The 22,059-nt window shown below is 40.6% G+C and overlaps 1 protein-coding gene across 1 annotated transcript in view; it reads right to left on the reverse strand.

Moving 5' to 3' along the window:
- Positions 1–1,011: 1,011 nt before the first annotated feature.
- Positions 1,012–22,059, reverse strand: part of GADL1 (glutamate decarboxylase like 1) — a 104,714-nt gene continuing 83,666 nt past the window's right edge. The window contains exon 14 of the mRNA XM_084902491.1: positions 1,012–2,753. Coding sequence (XP_084758617.1) covers positions 2,580–2,753 — 174 coding nt within the window. The 3' untranslated portion in view covers positions 1,012–2,579. The remainder of the gene's footprint in view (positions 2,754–22,059) is intronic.

Consider the following 22,059-nt stretch of genomic DNA (forward strand, 5'->3'; position numbering starts at 1 on the left):
TTGAAACTTGTATGGTTTTGTAAACCAATGCCACCTCAGTAACTTCAATTAAAAATAAATAAAATATAAGTTGAATCATTCAATACCTTCTTCAGATTCTCTAATGCATTTCCATCTAACAAGTCCCCACCTACAAGGCCCAGTGTACTGACTCCCAGATATTTCTTTGACTTCATCATCTACCATTCACCCCATGATTCCCTCTGCGCGAGCCATGCTTACCTCCATGCTGGTCTTCGAAAGTATCATGCATGCAGCTCCCTGGGCCTTTAGCTCACCATGCCCTCCACTTGGAACCCACCCACCCCCACCCCCAGATGCCCACCTTTACTTTCTTAATCTCCATTTAAATGGTACTTTACAGAGAGACCCTGCCTAACCCTTTTCTCCAATAGCACACCCCGCTCTCACTTTCAAAATATTGACTCCCACCTGATCTGTTACCTATTTACTTGTTGATTGTCTGCCCCAAGTACATGAAAAGCTTCAAAAGAACAGGGACTTTTTCTGTTTCATTCACTGCACACATACACATACGTATCCTAGCACCATGCTAACTGCCTGGAACAAGGTAGCCCCACTATCAATACGTTTAATGAGTGAATGAATTATAATTAACCTTTTATACAAAATCATTCTTGACCATCCAGTCAATACCTGATTGTGCTGTACATCTTGGCATTTCAAGAACAAAATGGAAATTCCAAACTACCGGGTAGCAGCCGCTTTTGAATTGATCAAGGAACTTGCATCTCTCACACAATGTGCAGCTGAAGCTACTGAGTTTCCCCACCTTGCCCAGGAGACGAAGAAGGTCTAAGTAAGAGGCAAGTCCACACTCGCTACAGGTGCTGCTGCCATTTAATCCAAGGTGCTAACAACTAAAAACAGCTTGCAACCTATGCAATTGTTTAGCTAAAATGCCAATGGAGCCCAAATCACTTCTAAACTGTGTTGGTTCAGTTTAATAAAAAGGAAATAATGGGAAAAGAAAACAACACTAAGTGTGTACTAATGTAACTTTTTATTTCATGAAACCCAGATTATTGCAAACATCAGCTTCAGGAACATTTTATAAAGATATTAAAACAAAAGGCAGTGAGAAATGCAATGCGCACACAAATACCTATTACCAGAAACTCAACTAATTTTTTGCCCAATGGAGATATAAAGAAACCACACACCCCCAAATGGAATAAAAGCAGTGTACATACATATCGGATTGTCACTCTTCAAAATTTAAACGACACAAGTTAATGATGGAGTACCAAAGGTTAATTAATGTGGTAAGTCTAGCTTTTCGATCATTTGCTTTCCAAATCGGTGCTCTAGTTAGATTCATAATTTTACCTACTTGAACTCTGCAATCATACCTCTGAATTTTGCTTATTTCTCAGTTAAATAAGATTCTCCTAGAAATCTAGGGGCAGTATAAGAGACAGAACTGCCAACACCTACTCCCAGGGGAAATGGAGGAGGTATTTGCACTGAAAGGTTTATAATTACCAGGTACTTTGCCCAATATGAACCATTTAGAAATCGACACTAACATATCAAAGCCCGAGAAAGGGAATGTATCATTGCAAACTTCATTCTGGTTATTTCCTCTACAAGCAGAGAGCAAGCTAAGAAATGAGCCCCTCAAGCCAAAAGAGGTACACAGTTAGAGACACATATATCTAGCATCTTCTAAACCAAACTAATGATACAATGATTTTCAGAAGTGAATTAGGATTATTGCTTTGATTTAAAGGGCCATGCAACACAGTGCTTGTCTTTTATTTTTCTCTCTAAATAATTTAGGTAATGGTTAATTTCAACTTTTGAGAATAAACATTCAGCCTGCATAAAAGATACATCTTTATAAAGTAAACATCTTAAATAGCTTCTCTTTCAAAAATAGCTCTGGTATACTTCTGACGCACCTAAACATTTGTGCTACCAATGCCGCAGCTATATTCTCAAAGACTGGCTCAGGGATCACTGAAATATTCAATATTCCTTTGCTGGCAAAACATCAGAGCAATTATTCAGTCATTACGAGGTTTCAGTAAACCACTGGTTCTCAGGCCCTACCTTGTCTCAGAATAATCCGGAAAGACTCCTTATAATCCAGAAAGAAGACTGGGTGCCACTGGGCGCCAGAGTTTCTGATTCAGCAGGTAGGAGGTGGGGCTAAGGATCTGCATTTTAAATAAGTTCTCAGGTGATACTCATGCTGCTAGTCTAAAGATTGCACTTTGAGAACCTCAGCTTTAAACTATTGACTTACACATTCTTCAAAGAGCAACAAAAGCTTTGATTCCAGGCACCACAAGGTACTTAATAAACTCTCTACGATTCTCTGACAATCCTTGAGAAAATCCACTTTTCACTACCTCTTTTACAGCAACAGTAGTGCCTAGGTTAGAGTCCTGAACACTATTTGCTTAACGTTTTGGCTTTGCTGGGCCTGGATGGGTGTGTTTCCTATTTCTCATCAGAAGGGCTGTAATCGCTTATGTGTCTGTCCCCAGACATCCTGGATCTGTAACCCTCCCTAGGACAGACCTGTGCCTCTGGGGGACTAAAAGCCACCGCTACATGTCTCTGCCCAGCAGGTCTATCTCATCCAGGAGGAAGTCCATGTCCTCCCGGCTCACTTGAGGGCTGATCACCACCTGGCGGAAGAAGTTGACCTTCCCCCGGTGGGGCTGGTAGCCCAGCATCAGGCTTCCCTTCTTCATCATCCTCTCCTTAATGGCTGGGGCCACCTGCATGGACAGAGAGGATGGGCGGAGGTGAGTGACCAGAACAGCAAGGCATCACAACTCCTTTTAACCAGTCATTTGATATTTACTGAGCACCTACTGGCGTGGATCCCTTTCCCCAATACACAGCAAGGTCGACACAAATAAAAATCTATCGAGAATTTATAACACATGAGAACTGATTCAGTGCTTTAAATATATGATTTCATTTAATATGATTTCCTAACAACCCCCTGAGGGAGATACTGCTACTAATATGTACATTTATAGATGAGGAAATTGAGGCGCACAGATTACATAAATAGCCAGAGGTCCCATGTTCAGTAAAAGCGAGAGCCAAGATTTAAATCCAGGCAGCCTCATCCAAACCCACTCTGAAATATGCAATGCTGCCTCATTAAAACCAAATCAGGCATCCTCAGGTGTCACGGTCTCAAAAGTGTCAAACGCTACATTCCCAAATTTGTCTGAACTAAAAAAAAATACTCCAGTTCAGGCATCTAGAATATAAAGAAGTATAGATTTGCGGGGGAGGGGGGAATACCACAAAATAACAGTCTTGCATTGATAGTCTACCAAGAAAAACACTAATATGGGTATTATGTGTAGGTCTATTTTGAAGACTAACAGGTTATTGGCTTATTAATAGGACATAGGTGAAATGTAAACACTCTGTCTGTTATTAAGAGGCATAGAATTACTAATAAATTAGGATGTCCATATTTTAAAGATTTCCAGCTAACTTGGGAACGGCCCCTGATAATTCAAATGCACACATTTCTCTAAAAGTTTAAGCTTTGGAGAAATTATTCCAATTTAAGAACACATGAGAAAATGAGCCCATTTTCACATCAGCAGTGTGACCACCCAAGAACTAACTTATAAACTTGAAATAGCGAAGTTATTAATTTTTGAAACACCGACTTAAAAGCATTAAGAGTATGTTCTTACTGGCTGGGAGATGTAAGCAAAGGTTTTCCATTTTCATCTTATTTTACTGCTGTAAAAGTTTCTTGGCATGTCCTATTGAATATGTGGAAAGGAAACATAATGAGTTTCCGTCTTAATTTTCTCAGTAAGATGAGACGTAGCTAATCCATAAGGGAGGAATACATTTTTAAATAATACCAGGCACAATGTCCTTTAAAATTCCTAAGGAGTTCGGCCGACAGGCATACATGTCAGTTCCCACGAGCCTCTGTGTGATCACCCCACACCTCTCTAGTTTTAAATATACCTACATTTTTCCAGATACCCCCCTGAGAACATGCCAAACTACTTCACTTGACACTCCACATAATCTTGATCTATTCCAAAACTGATGGAAAAACGAAGGGCTTTCGACCTCTGGAGATATGATGGGTTGGACTGAGCCATAGAGCTTTCTCAAGTGATATTCAAAGATAATTTTAACTAAGTACGCTAGTCTTCATGGGCTAGCGTTAGAAAATAAATCTTGCAGAACATGGGCTACCAAAGCAAAAACAAACACCCATTAAGCACAATCACATTGCTATTCTAGCAAAAGATTGGGGCCCCCTTAGTCTAATGGGACAGGAAAAGAAAATCTGTGAGCATAAAAGAAAAAGAAAAAAAGTAAAACAAGGTAAGTCAGAGGTTAAGGAAGGAAGAAAATGTGAGCCATCATGTCCTATAAATGCCTGGGAATGTGTCACAAACTTTATTCCGAGCTTTTTAGTGATTAAAAAACCAGGCTTAGATAAACCGCCTCCGATCTCTTTGCAAAATTTAGTGACAAATGTTCATTAGATGCTGAAAGCTGAAGCTAGTAGGTAACTCTGGGATGCCTACGCATATCTGTTAGCAACTCTTGATTTTGAACACTCCAAGCATCAGTTGGGTTTTATTCCAAAGCTCTTAATGCAAGTCTCAGCTGTTACTAGAATTATAAAATCTAGTGAAATTACATGTAAGCAAATGAAAGATTAATGCGATAAAAACCAAGTTGAATCCTTTGGAAAGATTAGATAAAGTCAGATGTGGTAGGAGAACTGTAAAAGCTTTAACATAAAATCTTGAGAGTCCAGGCTGGTTCTGCACACAGATGGCTACACAGGTGCCCGTGGACTCACACCACTTAAAGAAACCTGCGCTGGACACGACAGGTGATGTCTCAAGGGTGTAGTTATGAAAACAGTGGAGGCCCTCTAACCATCAGACATCTACTCAGGGAAAGCCGCACTTGCTTTTGGAAAGCATCTGGAAATCTTCATTTGATGGAGAAGTAAGGGGTGGGGCGGAGACAACTTTTCCATCAAAGGTGGGGAAATAAAGGCACATAGATAGATGTGTTTTAAGTTAAAATGTCGAGGTGATGTATACATGGCATGTTTTTCTAGGGTAATTTGTTTTAACTGGCCAATCCCTATCACCTTAGGTAGGAGATTTCTGGTGCGGATGTGGATGTGAGTGGTGCACATACTAGTATGTATATATACCGAGTGGCCAGATTATTATGATCGCTGAACGCATAGTAATCTGGCCACTCAGTGTATATCCTATATAATAAAAGGCTAATATGCAAATTGTCCCCTTGACCAAGAATTCGACCAGCAGGCAGGCCAGCCAACAGCCCATGTCCCCTTGCCCTGGCCAGACTGGCCAGACCCCACCCATACACAAATTCATGCACCTGGCCTCTAAAATACACACACACACACACACACACACACACACACACTGAGTGGCCAGTGTATGTACTAGTATGTATAGTATGTGCATTCATGTGTGTGCACAACCCCATGTGATTTAAACATCTAACCCATCACTTGTCATTCATGGCTCTTAAAATCCTTATTTTTGGTCACAGAGCAATGCAGAACTGTGGTATGACTGAGGCCAATGACAAAGGCACATTTATTTTTAATTTAAAGAACAAAAAGCCTCTTGATGTGAACTGAAGATAGGGGAGAAAAGCACAATAGTGCCAGTGCTGCTCAATATTGGGAAGCCCTGGCTCACTAGGGAGGGATAAATGTCTGGCCAGGAAAATCAGAGACTATCAATCTTAGAGCACACAGATTGTGGTTCTGTAGAATTTTTTTTTTTTTTTAGGGGGGAAGGGCATAAAAATTCCCTTCATATTCATCTCCATCCTCCTCTAGCTACTTAGGGGATAACTGGCCCTGACTTATAGCCAATTTTAAATTTAAAACAGGCATGTGCTCAAAGCTAATTTGCATTGTCTATTTCTGACTACCTTTCCATACCTCTATCCTTCCCCCCAGTGGTATTTCACACCTCATCTTTGGAGAGCATTAGAATTTTGATTCCAGCTCGCTGATGTGCCAGAGGCTCATGTGAGGCAATCTTCAAAAACAATCCTGTTCGGATTGCATTTCTTGTAAGCAAAAATATGTTCTAATGTGAGCAAGGAAGGTTAAAGGAAAGATGGCCCCCTCAATATTTCAATACAAAGGTATTTTTTATCTTTACATTCTTGCTCTTGTGTAAGGCATAAGGATATTCTTCCATGGGCAAAAACAATGGCAAAAGAACCAAACTTCTCAGCCAAGTTTTGTCACTGACTTTCACAAATTATAAATAAATGACTCAATATCTAAGTGGCCCAGGGAACCAATTAAGTGCAGGTTTGACAACACCACACACATTTTATGTGTGTATCCATGAATATCAGATAAATTCCTAGAGGAAATTACTCCTAGGCAAGAGGGGAAGGCCTTCCTTGTCCATGAATACTTCATGGGGAAAGAAAAACACAAGCAGCACCAAGGTCGATATTCATTAAATCTCTGTCACAAGTTATAATTGTAGTAGCAGCAGTGGCTCTTGTTAACAAATATTGCACCGACTCCTTACAATCTGCAAACTGCCTTCACATGTCTGATTCCTGTAAACTCAAATTAAAGCTTATCTGAAAGGAACCCATGCTTGTGCAATGTAGGGAACGGGACTATTGTCATTAACAGCCAGTTTGGGGCCTTCACCCTTAAAAATATATCAACAACCATCTCTCATGTATAAAGCTCCAGGCACAATCCAGGGCTGGGTAACTTGAATATCTTCTTTTGCTGATCACAGCAGAGAAACAGCCCTAATCCACCAGGATGGAATATTCATTCACAGGGGAGAGAAAATATGCACAAACTAAATGTGAGTATCCAAAGAGCGTCCCTAATGGAACATGCATGGAGGAAAGCAATTTGGCAGGAGTGAGATTGCTTTCCGGCTCTCAATTATTTTACTGCTGGTTTTCCTTCGAATTGTAAATCAAGTTCTTCTCTCATGCCTCAGTGCGCTGGTCCCCACATCTTAAGTGGAGGAGGATCCTGACATTTCTATCTGGTTGCACAGGAACCTAATCAACACGTTTCTGTAGGATTGCTGTCCCCTTCCCCACCCCGTCAATAATGTTCCAGCAATGATTTAGTCACTTAAACAGAATTTTGTTGTCACACCCTGCAGCACGAAATAGCATTTGATATTTAAAAGTTGTTTGAATCCACGGGGGAAAAAAAATAAAGCAATGCTCTCATTCTAACCAAGTATAGTCATTTAATAACAAGTAACTGACCAGGCACCATAATTGCCTCTTTATCAAAATAAAATTGCAATATCCATAAAAAGACATTTCTTTTGAAAAAAAATGTGCTACATATTTAATGTTAGCAGCAATATATATTTCTAAAACTATCCATGAGGAAGTAGTTGTTTTTTCCAATGCATTCCATACATACTTTTGTGAAATACCATAAAAGTAAATTACGAAATAAAACTGAATTACTAAAGAAAAATAAAGCCCAGTTTTGATCTTCTTTTTTATTTTTTTTAAATGTTTTTATTGATTTCAGAGAGAAAGGAAGGGAAAGGGAGAGGGAAACACAGAAACATCAATGATGAGAGAGAATCATAGATTGGCTGCCTCCTACACACCACCTACTGGGGATCAAGCCCATAACCCAGGTAGGTGTCCTGACTGGGAATTGAACTGTGACCTCCTGGTTCATGGGATGACTCTCCACCACTGAGCCAAACAGGCTGGGCTGTTCTTTGACTTTTAAATTCAACTAATTATGCTATTGTTATAAAAGCTTCTAAATAGTAACTCTATTAAATCCTCGATTTAATTCCAAATTCTTTCCAACATTGACATAGTACATTTTTTTTCCTTTAAAAATTAAGACAGTTGTCAATCATCTTGGTAGTTTGGTTGGAGGAGAGGAACTGGGAAATGGTGGTGGTGGTGGTGGTGGGGGTGGGGGGTGCTAAGGGAAAAGCCTTCTCTTTAAAATTAATAGATTGTGTGCATGGATATTTCCATTATGTTCTAGAAATTTCTATATGTTGTGTAAAATATTTTGTAAGTAAGTGCAAGTATTTTTCAGAATCTAGAAAAATTTTATAAGTTAAAATTTACTTTGTTGGATACATGAAAAGTCATATAGTGAAAAGGTCATTTGTCCCCATATTCATGAGCTTGTGTCCAAAATGGAACAGTCTCATTGTGCTGACCTGTCACTTACATTTTTATCAAAGGAACACTGAAGTGCAATATTGTTTCCCAAATGTGCCTGAAGGTATAAATCACCTGGATTCAGGCCCCAATCCAGAGCTACTGGATTTGAATCTCAATGAGATAGGCTTGGTGGTCTATATATTTACCAGGCACCTCAAGTTTTTGTTATCATGATGCAAGTTTGGGAACAGGGAGAATGACAGCCTCTTAACTAGGACTCTGGGAGAGGTGATGGAAGGCGGGAGGTGTTTTAGACAGGAAAAACAATTTCAAGAGAGGATGGAGATAGAGATTGGGAATCTCTCCTCCTCAAACTGCTTATGTCAATTCCATAGTAAAATAAATCAGTGACCTTCAAAGAATTTACCAGTCAACTTTTCTACTAATCATAAGACCTGATAAAGTGTTCAAAAACATTTACCCATGGCTCAGGAAACAAGAAAAATCTTTGTTTTGATTGTTTAAAGAATCCATTTGCCTCTTTCAATATATTTCCTATTCCTTACCTGTCAAATTCTTTTCTTATTTCTCTGCACAACCTTCAAGCATTCCCCCTGATATCTGTTCCCTATAATTTAGAAGTGAGCTGCATTGGTATAAGTCTCCCAAGCTTAAATTATGTAAAATTGGTGTCCTATAGCCCATGAAATCATATGCAACTAAGAGTTCATTTCAGCTTGGCAAAACATGGAGAAATAGGCTGCACTTGGACTAGATGGACCTTTTCTCAAATATAGATTTTTAGCCTTATTGTCCTCTAAAAGATATTGCAAAGTCAGACGCACACAAAAAGAAAAGTCCTTCAACCCGAGTCCTTCAAAACTGCCCTGTTTTCTACCCTTTCCAACACAGAGGAGCAAAGCCACAAAAGCAAAGTTTCAGATCTCAGCAAGACCCAAGAACACAGCCTCCCATTTGGTGTTTACAACACAGAAATGACGATGACAGCAATTCCAATCACCCTAATGTCAGCCGTATATTCAAGGCAGCAGAAATGAACAGTCATAACAATAAACCAAACTGACTCGAAAGCTGTAGCTGAAGGAGGGACACAGTCAACGCTATGCACACTCTATAAAGCAAACACCCAATACTCCGTTGTGCCACAGCAGCCGTCTGAGCTAGTAGCTCCTCAGGAACGACTGTGGGCCAACTCCCAGGTTTTAGCCTGTGCTGGGAGATCCCTAGACTGTTCCTTACAATGACATGTTATTTGGCAATTTTCTGCCATGGTTCGTACCAGTTCTCTAGGAGGCACATGGAAAGGAGTCTCAGCATGTTTGCATTGTTGCAAGGACTTCAGGGTGCTCTTTGCATGTATGTCTGAAGGTCAAAGTTACCAATGTTTCATAGTGCTCACACGAAGCCTGCCCAAGAAAGACTTACATTGCCCCAAAATGCCATCATGCTACTGTGGGAAAACACTGATCGGGAGCCCCGGGTCAGGGGATTCCTCCTACACTGTGTCTGGGCACTCCTGGAGAGTTATTACTCTTGCTTTGGTTTGGAGCAGATAACTAAGCTGATGGGTGAGCAACGTGAATGCTATCTTCAGAGACAATATACTGTCTCGTTGTTTTCCTTCAATTCTTTTTGTTCTTTTTTTTTTCTTTTTCCCCACCTTTCCTGAGGTATGATTGACGAATAAAAATCATATACATATACAGTGTACAATGTGAAGCTCCAACAGGCGCATACATTGTGAAATGATTCCTCCCAGATTCTTAACCTATTCAGAGAGTATCCCTCAGTCTGAGAGGAGGAAATGGGACAATCTCAGATTTCTCCCTAGGACCTCTGGGCAGTGGGCCAATGTTTCTAACTGCTGCATCTGGCCAGTTTAGCAGGGACACAGGTTGGAGGCCCTCACGGTGGTCCCAGCACTACTGCTGACTCCAATCTGGATCAGATTCCCGAGTTTTCAGCCTCACAGATGCTACACTACACCTCATCCACACTCAGTGACATGAACATTCTCAAGAGGGTGAAAATTCTGATTCCTTTTCCCACAGTTTTCTCAGAGTAACTTTCCCAGAGAATCCTATTCCCTTTCGATTTTTGGCAATGGGCAATTAGCAGCTGTAGTCTGTCTTTGGACTCATTCCATAGCAACAAGCCTCTAACAGCCACGGAGGCTGTGTGGGGCATATATGCAAAACCCCCATAGTTACTCAGGCACAGGTGTGGGAAGTGGTCCTGGGGTTGGCACAGCAATATTTTTAAAGGGCCAAACCTGCCCATTAGGCTTGGAGTCTTAACTTCCTGAGTAGTGGAATATTGGTGTTTATAGTAGTTTCTGAGGCGTGACTAGGCAGGGAGTGAAAAGGGAAGTGATTCATGGTGTAGGCTCTGTTCTGACAGATAGCTTGCCCTGCACAGCTCACCAAGGCATCTGAATTCTGTTCCCAGGGAGATGCCCACCAGCCTAAACCTACCCTCCTGGCACCGCCTACATGCACCCGTCCGTCCATCGCATCCTTGTCTCATTTATAGTTTTCTTGCACTGATTATATGCTTCAGGAGTAAACTGAAGTTCAAAGGATTTTTTTAAACCTTTTTGGGGTTGAGTACAGATTCTCATTGTCCACCCAACGTTAGTTGCATACATAGGACCTACACCTACCTCTACCCCTGGCTTTCCTTTAAATCCCTACTCATAGTAGTTTTTATATTATTTCACTACATTTTATTCAGCTTGAGCGTGTCCCAAAATGCCTTGTGTTTCAACCTCAGAAGCAAAACCTGGGCTTTTAAAGTCATGTGTTTCATGTAGCTTGCCTTACTTATTTTTTTTTTTAACTGAATCACAGAGAGGAACCATGAGGATATTTAAAAATAATGATCATTCCTGTATTAGTCATAAAAATACTGAGAAAATGCTGTCAGGTGTTCCTCACTGAAATCGGTATAAATTGTTGTAAAGAGTTTTTTGTGTGTATGTGTTTTGTTTTTGTTTTTTGTTTTTTTGTTTTTTTTACAATGAATGCTGTAAATATTAAGCAATAGCTTTTAGGCTTGCACATATCGAGCAAATTAACCAAGTGAATTATATATGTTATATATCTGCTTTTAATTTTGTGTCTATAGTTATTTCATGTACAGTTTTAATATTTATATAATTAGACCTACCAATTATATACATTTTTCCCCAATATTGGTGTTATACTTAGAAAAACCTTATCTACACCAAGATTAAATAAATATTTGTGTGTGTGTTTTTTTTTCTGATTTGATTTGACACTTAAAACCTTTAATCCATTTGGACATTCCATTTGTATCTTGAATAAATTAGAGCTACCCTCCCTAAACTACCACATTAAACCAGTAGTCTCAACACCTTTGATGGAAGAAGCCTGTCTCTCTCTATCTCCTCTTTCCCCGCCCTCCCCCCCCCCCCCCCCCCAGCATGTATTGGAACAGATAGGATCCCTATGGCTACTTGGGCCTTGGCTTTCTATTCTGTAAGATTGACAGGTCTACTCTGAGAGTAACCTGAGCTGTGTTTATTCTGGTCTATAAAATACTACAGTGCTTGAGGGGGGAATGCCTTTGTTAATAGCCATCCTTTTCAAAAATGTTCTCACCTATGGGTCCCCACTTATTCTCTTAGATGGTATCTGGAAACACTTTGACAAGTTTAAAAAAAAAAACAAAAAAAACAAACCCTGTTGATATGATTAGAATTCTATTAAGCCTGTATTCATTAGGGGAAATTAATCTTCTCATCTCCAAGTTATCATGTTTTTTCAATTTCTAAATCAGGTGTTTTTTAAAAAACACAGCTGCAGCTTCCTTGGCACTCCCCTCAGAGAGAGCTCCTGGGTTGGAGAGGATGTGTGGAAGGTCAGCTAGCATTTGGACGTAGTGGCCACTCTATGGCTCCAAGGGAGGTCAGGAGGGTGGAGCAGGGGAGTAGTGTGCAGCTGGTTTTCAGGACTCGCTTTTTGAAGTCCACCAGTTCTGAGCCCACCTGCTCTGATGAATCCCTGGCACCTGGAGAGGCCCCAGGTGGGTGTTCTCGTTGATCATCTCAAACGAGGTCCCAGCCAAGGGCCAGCATCAACCAGCATCCATCGGAGTGAAGGAGCATCTGAAAGACTTTCAACCCAGGCTGCTGAATCACCTTCAGCCAGTTTGGTCTTCCCAGATGAGGTTCCAGCCACCCAGCCATGTTCCTCCCCGGTGCTGTCTGAGTTCTATCCCACACAATCCCAGAGCGAAAAACAATGGCTGTTTGAAGCTGCCACATTTGCACTAATTTGCAAAACAGAAATTGTTATGGCAACACTGGGGTTTTCTTGTGGCCATAAAATTTTATGTTTTTCTTCTGTTGCTACTATGCTTCATTTAAGTGAATTGTTGGTTATTTAATGTATTTTTTGCTATTGTGGTGATGAAATTACTCTGACTAAAAAGCTGCCTTCTGATATAAATTTCAAGTTTCTAGTTCCTCATTTCTCACTCTTTTGTGCAAGAAAAAAAAAACTTTTTAAGATATTCAACTTTGTACATGTACGATAGCAAATCATTAAAAGTTTTTATTTGCTGTCCTTGGGTTTATATTGATAGATACACAATCGCACACTAAAATGGATGCATTTGGGCCTTCTTTTAAATATTTAAAGCCAATGTTTCTTCCTGATGGTCGCACTGCCTGGCACTCTCTGAACAATAGGAACTCAGCAGATGTAACTAATTTGTTCCTGAGTTTTAGGAGAAGGCTTTTCATGTTTAATATATATATTCATTTTATACATCACATAAGCAAACAAAACCAAGAGATGACTCTAAGCCTTATCATTTATTTGAAAGGTCCTTCGACATGTACTTTTTCTTTTAAATTGTGTGTTATTTGCTCTCTTGCTCCATAATTTTTGGATTATTTTCCTTACTTTCTTGTTCAGAGGTTGACAGAAAGTGATGACATTGGTCTTTAAGACTTGCATTTGCTTAGCCTTTGAAACAATGAAGTGGTGCTGAATGGAACACTAACATGGAATCCATGCAACACACTATGCGCTACGCTGGCTGACTAATCCATTCCCTCAGACAGTTTTTGCACGTCCAAAATTGCTACTTAAATTAAGTTTTCCAACCTGTGCGAGTGGATTATTGTGTGGCTTCGGGGGATAATCCTCTCATCCTCTAACACAGTTGTGACCCAGTTTGGGGAAATATCTTTAATATCTTGTTCGGCTCCACTGACCTCCAGGCAGAACACTCAGAACTATCTGCATTTACCAGACAACTTTCATCTTCGGGCTCACAAAAGGGCTCGCTTTCTTTAAAAAGGAAATTGAAACCTGTATCATCACAAGGCAGCCTTTTAGGTGATTTTTTACTTTCCATTTCAGAATCCCCACGAATAGAGGGACAGCCATCTGGAATAAATGAAGAGCCTCTGAACAGTGCGTAAATCAAAGTTGTTGACGGGACCTGTTCTCACCTCACCATTGATTGTCAGGTCATAGGCTCTCACCCTCCCAACAAAAGCAGAAACACTTACCCTAACTGGTTTGGCTCAGTGGATAGAACGTCGGCCTATGGACTGAAAGGTCCCAGGTTCGATTCCAGTCAAGGGCATGGACCTTGGTTGCGGGCACATCCCCAGTAGGAAGGCATGCAGGAGGCAGCTGATTGATGTTTCTCTCTCATGGATGTTTCTTACTTTCTTTCCCTCTCCCTTCCTCTCTGTAAAAAAATCAATAAAATATATTTAAAAAAAAAAAAAGCAGAAACACGTGTGTGGAAGGTGCGGCCAGGCTGGGTTGCCCAAACCGCACACAGAATGATGAGCCAGTTGGAAGGAAAGAGGGGTTGTGAAGCACCTACACAAAGTGATAACTCTGAGATTTTACTTTCTGTTTTTTAAATCCTCACCGAGGGTATTTTTTCCATTGATGTTTAGAGAGAGTAGGAGGATAGGGGGAGAGAGACAGAGATATTGGTCATTATTTTGGCATAGCTCAAATGGTATAAGAAATGTAGAAATACTCTTCTATAAAATTTGGGTATATGCTTAAGGAGACCTCTACCTTATCAGAGTAGGGGAGAATTTTAAGGCAAGTGAGATTGCTCTGAAGGGATAGATGGCTGTACGCTTGAATAAACATGTGAGGGAGGGAGGATAGAACAGAGAAATGAGTTCATCCTAATTAATGTTAACAGTTCTAGTGGTGGGTGGAGACAGTAGTATTGTCACCAGGCCTTGAATCACGCTGTGTAGTGTTTCTGGAATGTGGACAACATGCTCTGGAATCATCTGGAGATGTTTGTTAAAATTACAGATTTTAGGACACCAGTCATTGCAGACTTAGTATACATCCATTGCCTAAGGGCGTGGAAATAACAATATTTACCAAAGTTTCCTCATGATTATGATACAAGCCAAGTATGGGAGTCTCCTTATTAAAGAAATATGAAGACCATGAGAGATCAGTCATCACCGCTGGTATTTTCATGGAGGCATGCAAAATAGCACCAGGGCGTATCTCACTGGGAATACGGTGACAGATGGGCTGACATTTCTGAAGAGAAGTTTTCCCTTTCTATTTTGTTCCTTTTTCTCAGCTGAGAACAGTACCTAACCCTGGGTCGTCTGGCTTTTCATACTCAGGATACCAACAAATCAAAATGAGGTATAATTTTGGGATGCAAGAAAGAAATTGTCATTAAAATACATAATTGTTAATAAAATTGCCATTGAAATAGTTGTGGGGGTGGGGGAGAAAGTCAGATCTATCACCTATACAAAAATCACTTTCTCTGAATTTAGTGTTGTGTTTTGGTGTTCCTGAGGGCCAGCAGTGCAGCGGAGTGAATGTGAAACAGTGTGAGTTCCAGCATTAAAGGGCCATAATCAATTAAAAAAAAATTTAAAAATGGGGGGAAAAAGCATTAGAGCTTAAAAAAATAAAATAAATAAATAAATAAAATAAAGGGCAGGAGGTTACTTGGGTACTGAAAAGAGCCCCCAGTGAAAGGGTGTTACTTAGGCCATTCTTCATCCTCACAGGCCCCTTTGGGTATCTTATGAAATTACAGCAATTGTATGGGGATGGCTCCACAATATGGCACTTTTTAAAAATATCTATGTATATATTTTTTTTATTGATTTCAGAGAGGAAGAAAGAGGGAAAGAGAGATAGAAACATTCATGATGAGAGAGAATTATGGATCGGCTGCGTTCTGCAAGTCCCCTACAGGGGATCGAGCCCACAACCTGGGCATGTGCCCTTGACCGGAATCAAACCTGGGACCTTTCAGTTCACAGGCTGGCGCTCTATCCACTGAGCCAAACCGGCTAGGGCAACATGGCACTTTTCAGGTACCTGCGTTTTCCGCTTTGCCCCTTACATGATTTTTATCATCATGGCCCACGCCGGATGATTGCCTTGCACGTGAAGTAAGTAGTCATCAGTTTGAATCAGGCTTGGTGATGTGGATGTTGACAGCCAACTGATCACACGTGGAACCAGGCCAGTGTTCCCTCCCAGGGATTTTAGCACCCAACTCATCAGGTTGTCTAAAAGTTTTCTTCCCACCTGAAGCTACCTCAGACATGTTATGAAAAAAATTCAGTCTCCTTGGCTACTGACAATAATGAATTAACTGTAGATAGAGCTGTCAAAATGAAGGTATGTTTAGCTATCTGAATAATCCAGCAGGAAGGGGAGGAGGAAGTAAGAAGACTAAAATTAAGTAGAGTCTGAAACCAAACACACTTAATAGTTCTGGTAAAGGATACATTTATATCTATTCATACATTTCATTGGACTGTTTTACAGAATCCTCAAATCTAGTTTCTTTTTAAAGAGAGTCTCCAATATATTTTCTGAATCAAGTACACTTTTCAGTATTTTAAAACAACATTCATTTATCATTTCCTTTGTAATGAAGACTCTAGACATGGCCATATCTAAGAAGATGAGGAACAAAGATTTGCATATGGGGGCACAGGGTTCATACATTTCTGCTGGCCTATCATATTCTGGAATATTTTCTAGTCATTACCCATCTGTCCACTCCACTCACTGAACCTGGATTTCAGTTTCTGTCAGAATTGTGACCTATGGTTTGAATGGTCTGTCTTCACCAGGAAGTCAAAATGAATTTGTTCCTGATTCACAGCACCAGCTAGTGCACTAATGATGGGTCTGGCAAAGCTTCCTGTCAATCACGCAAAAAGGCTTTCTGTCAAAACCACTCCAAAAATATTGACAAGTGTGGCTTGCATAAACAGTGTAACAATATGGTCACCTGGTCACTCATTGGATGGTGAAAGGTCCAGTCATTTTTGAAGCCGAAGAAAGGGAGTTAGGGCAGTCACAGAGGGATGGATTTGTGTTTTCCCTCTTCTTCCTGGACCAAAGCAATGGCGCAGAGACTATGGATTGATTTGGAACACCATCTAGTGAAGGATTTGAGGAAGTGCACCAACATAGAAAAATCCCAGGCCAAATTCTGATTCAGTGGATTCAACACTTCCTTTCGGACTATTTCAAATGGTTCTGAGATAAAGACAGTGTGATTTTTTTTTTTTAAGTTAGTGCAAAATCAAAACAGAATGACCAGTGTTCAGCTGATTACCTCACCTGTCTCTTTGGATAGAATGGCCAGTTTCCTCTCTTAGCATTTTCCCATTTACGACTGTACAGTCAGCATGTAAGAGACTCCATGGAGTCAGCCCAATCAGTAGGCTACTTTTGCCAGAAAGTCAGCATCTTGGAATAATACCAACGGGTTTGGAAAGAACGATGCCAGGGCACCGGATTTGCAGACACTCATCTATCAGCCATGGTGTTTTCAGTTAAACAGTGTATGTGTCAGAGGCATTAGCTGTCAAAAGTTAAACATTTTTTTTTCTGGTACTCAATAGCTTTTAGCACCAGAAAAATCAGTACCAACACTACCTATTTCACAGTGTGCTGCACACAAAAAGCACTCAATAAATAGAACATTCAATAACTAGAGGTGGCAGCTAGAATCTTTAACCAGGGGAGAAAGTTGAATATAATTCAACTATTCAGTTTTGAATTCTTCTATATAAAGCGGTGTCATTTATTTCCTCCTTTCTCCCTTTTGAACTTCTCAACTCCACATTTCAGCGTCATCCCCTTCTTGGTACGTTGATATATGTGCTCTCAGCATTGAATAAATGACATGTGCAGGGGTGGGGGTCAGGGGGAGAGAGAAAGCAAAATGACAACAAACAATGAGTATCTTCTTTAAACTAATTTGTCTTCAGCCTGACTCAAAAATAAGTGCTATTTCATTTGCCTGACTTGGAGAGCTCATTTTTAATTTACAATGACCATCATGCTCTGATAGAACCTCTAACAAACAAAATATTACATATTTTACGTATTTTTGGAAGGTACAAGATATCATCTGTACCACAAGGCCAACTTTGGCAGCAAATGTAAGAGGATGTGTGTTTTGGTGGAGAAAGAAGTAAGGAGCTATATTTTAGGCAAGTTAAATATATCAAGTGAAACAGGAAAAAAAAAATGTCCTCCAGATTTCGAATGGAGATATCTTAGGAAAATAGGCTGATATGAAAACTTAAAGAGAAATTATTTGAGGGGTTATCCCCCAATCTATTTTTGCTACAGTTGACCCATTGACTAAGAAACTCAGATGGTCTTACAATTCCACTGCTCACAGTTTTAGAGTAAAGCCCTTGGGAAACTTTATCACGGGTTTTGGCACAGCCAACCAAGGAATGAATGGCGAAGAGTCAAACAACTCAACAACAATAAAAGACGCTGATGACTGTCTGAGTCAGATAGGCTGACGTTCTGAAATGAAACCCAGCTGGCTGAAGGCTTCTTAAGGCTTCCCAAGGCTTCCCAGCCAGGTCACTGAAATCTCGTCATTCAAACAAGGTTGTGCTTTCTCACTTCACAAGCAAAAAGGCACCTGACTGAGTTCTTCACTGAGAAACTTGAGCAAAAGATGCAGCGCTGATGTGGACCTGCTCATCGGACTTTCAAAGATAATTTTAGGGATGTTACCAATGGGTTTTCCTCCTTTTAAGTTTAACGAAGGCCATGTTCACAAATGGAGTAGTAGCCCAGGTTGGCATGAGACAAAGCTTAACTTTCTTCCACCTCAGAAGTGCAGGCATTGCCTCTGTCTATGTGACAGTGGCAAGGGGCAACGTAAGCAAAAAATCCACCTAAGTGGGGCGCTTTGCATGGCGGTGTAGAAACCTATGGTCCAAGGTCACAGGGGAAGAACAGTGGTGTCTTTGCCACAGCCCACCTCAGCTTTAGACAAGACTTTGCTTCTCAGATGACTATAGTTACTGTGATGATAGCCCCAGCGATGAGCTTGACACAGGACACTATTTGGTTCTTTAAGCCATCAGGACCACTCTCAAGGAATTGTGACTCTGTCCCTCTTAACCTCTTTCTCTTAAACATCTGATAGCTGCCGGAGATGAGTGAGCGCACACCCCATACAAAATGCCAGGAGTGTAAAAGCAGCAGGAGTGTCTAAAGCAGTGGTTCTCAACCTTTCTAATGCCTCAACCCTTTAATACAGTTCCTTATGTTGTGGTGACCCCCAACCATACAATTATTTTTGTTGCTACTTCATAACTGTAATTTTGCCACTGTTAATGAATCATAATGTAAATATCTGTGTTTTCCAATGGTCTTAGTCAACCCTGCTAGCGACCCACAGGTTGAGAACCACTGTTGTAGAGCATAAGACCATCAGAAAACACATGTATTTATATTACATCCATTAACAGTAGCAAAATTACAGTTATGAAGTAGCAACGAAAATAATTTTATGGTTGGGGGCCACCTCAACATGAGGAACTGAATTAAAGGGTTGCAACATTAGAAAGGTTGAGAACCAATGATCTAGAGGAAGTTTCCCCGGCTGTTAGATCAGGGGTGGGTTTCCAGGAAATGGTGGAGTCTAAAGATTTGTTTGTCAATGTTTAGAGATATCAATGACACGTAAAGAAATGTGTTCTCTCTATTAATGTTAATAGAATAATTAATTCTTAAAGTCTCAAAAAAGAAGTGTTAACAAAGATAGATGGAAATCCAACTAGTGTAAGTGGACGACCACCATGGGGGACCCCCTCAGCATAGTTAAGAGAGAACCCCCATTCTCACCAGTGTAGAACCCCTCCTCCACCATCAGTACACACTTACATATTACATTTTAAGTATATTCCGATTCCTTAAGTAAACTTGAAATAGGTGTCTTCTCAAACTGACTTCTCTTTAAAAACAACTGTCACTGGCAATAGATGAATGCAATGTTTTCTCTTATTGGTGAGACAGTGATTTATTGCCTCTTGATATCAATCTGCTAAGTAACCTCGTGAAATATTAACCACACTCCAAAGACCCACCCATGATTGCATGCAAGTGGAGGGAAATTGCCTTCAGACTGTGTGAGTGGAGACAGCTCCAATTTACATTACCTGCTCCATGCATAACAGCGTTTTTTCTCTGACATTGAGGTTTGATTCAGAAACCCTTCTTCAAAGGAAGCTTTCCTAGTTCCAAATACATCTTTGAAAACACTGTTAACAGGTTTGCATGCATTTTGCTTATTTATCTTGGTTAATTGGAGAGTTTTCTTACTGTTTATTTTTAAATTTTCTTAATTTTTTAAAAGGGAAAACAGAGTATACCTCTCTCAGGTAGTCATTTTTTTTCCTTCAATCTAAAACGAAACCAAATTACTTCTGCTAAGGAAGGATGGTTTTTCATAGGAGAAGGATTAATGAGAAACCCTTTCCCCACCCACCACCATTGAGTTCATCCAACAACAACAAAAAAGACTAATAGACCTTAAAGCAGTGATTCCCAACCTTTCTAATGCTGCGACCCTTTAATACATGGTCTTTGGTGACCCTGCAAGTGTCGCCAGATTGATATCACAGAAGCAATAAATCACTGAGTACCACTGCTATAGAGCCTAAGACCATGGTTGGCAAACTGTGGCTCGCGAGCCACATGTGGCTCTTTGGTCCCTTGAGTGTGGCTCTTTCACAAAATACCATGGCCTGGGTGAGTCTATTTTGAAGAATGGCATTAGAAGAAGTTTAAGTTTAAAAAATGTGGCTCTCAAAAGAAATTTCAATCGTTGTACTGTTGATATTTGGCTCTCTTGACTAATGAGTTTGCCAACCACTGGCCTAAGACCATCGGAAAACACAGTTATTTACATTATGATTCATTAACAGTAGCAAAACTACAGTTATGAAGTAGCAACAAAAATAAATTTTGTGGTTGAGGGTCACCACAACATGAGGAACTGAATTAAAGGGCCGCGGCATTAGAAAGGTTGAGAACCACTGCCTAAAAGGATAGCTGCTTAGTCCTTCCCCTGAGCAGTACTTAAATGCATCCTCTTAACCCATGTTTACCTGGGGGATGAGGCTTTCAGGAGGCCCCATCTGACACTAGGTGATAATTTGAAGAAAGCAATATGAATCCAGTAGCCCCACTATAAACTACCACAAGAAGCAAACAATGAAAACCCCATTTGCTTCTTAACCATTAAACCTATAAAGACATGCATTCCTATGCGAGCTTTTGCTAATTCATAAATTGCAGGAAAGCAGCCTAGGTGGCCTCATTTATTTGAATCCACTTCTGAGGCTCCTCCCTCAGCACCCTAATATAGTGGGCCTTGTGAAAAAGGCAACTAGAGCCTGACTAATCTGCAAAGAGGAAGTGCTTGCTTAAAATGACAGTACAGCCAAAACCGGTTTGGCTCAGTGGATAGAGCGTCAGTCTGTGGACTGAAGGATCCCAGGTTTGATTCCGGTCAGGGGCATGTACATTGGTTGCGGGCACATCCCCGGTAGGGGGTGTGCAAGAGGCGGCTGGTCGATGTTTCTCTCTCATTGATGTTTCTAGCTCTCTATCTCTCTCCCTTCCTCTCTGTAAAAAAAAATCAATAAAATATATTTAAAAAAATAAATACATAAAATAAAATGACAGTACAATTCTGTCAGGAGTACAGGAGAAGTCACGACCACTCACAGAACTTCCCCAGGGGGCCTGAGGGCCACTTGCACCACCAATTTTGTCCTATCTCTTCACAGGACAAATTCAAGTAGTGACATGCAGTCTCTAGCGTAAAAGCACCTGATTGGTATGTGGCCTCAGTTGAGTCAAGACCCTCTTAATAAAAAGAGAAAAGGGGGGGTATGTTGGTTTGTGTTTGAAGTGTGACTCCATCCTTTTTCTCCTTCTCCCTGGGTGTCAAGTCCAGTGCAGTGGAAGGGACGGGAAGTCCAAGACTTATTTTGATCAGGACATGCAAGACTTTGGAGGAGCAAACCTTACTTTTGTCCAACGGGTGAAACAAAAGTCATCAAATAATATCAACTCAGAAACCCTTCAGGAAAGGGAACTGGAATATGTTGGGACTGCGTTTTGAGAGTGCACTCAGCCAGGGTGATAAGGACTGTGACAGTCCCCTAGGAATGCCGAGGACAAACCGGATCTACAGGAGCCTGGGAGCATCAAGAACACGGAGTCCAGCGTCTAAGCTGACAGATGGCAGAGAGTGCACCATCTCAAAGGCTAAATATCTAAGCTTTATGGAGTGGAAGACATTTGATTGTAAATGAGCCACGAATATGAAAATTAAAAGGAAAAAAAAAAAAAAAAAAAAAAAAACCTGCCTGGGAAATTATACTGCAGACGTAAAATCTCAACTGCATGAGAGCTCCAGTTCCTTCAAAGCCGTGGTTGACAGGGCAAATGAAGCAGTGAGATGTTTACTGTGCTTGACAGAGATAAACCGGCAAGTGCAGAAGATGTAATT

This window comes from Pipistrellus hanaki (assembly GCF_964339955.1).
Source record: "Pipistrellus hanaki genome assembly, chromosome: 13".
Classification (NCBI taxonomy): domain Eukaryota; kingdom Metazoa; phylum Chordata; class Mammalia; order Chiroptera; family Vespertilionidae; genus Pipistrellus; species Pipistrellus hanaki.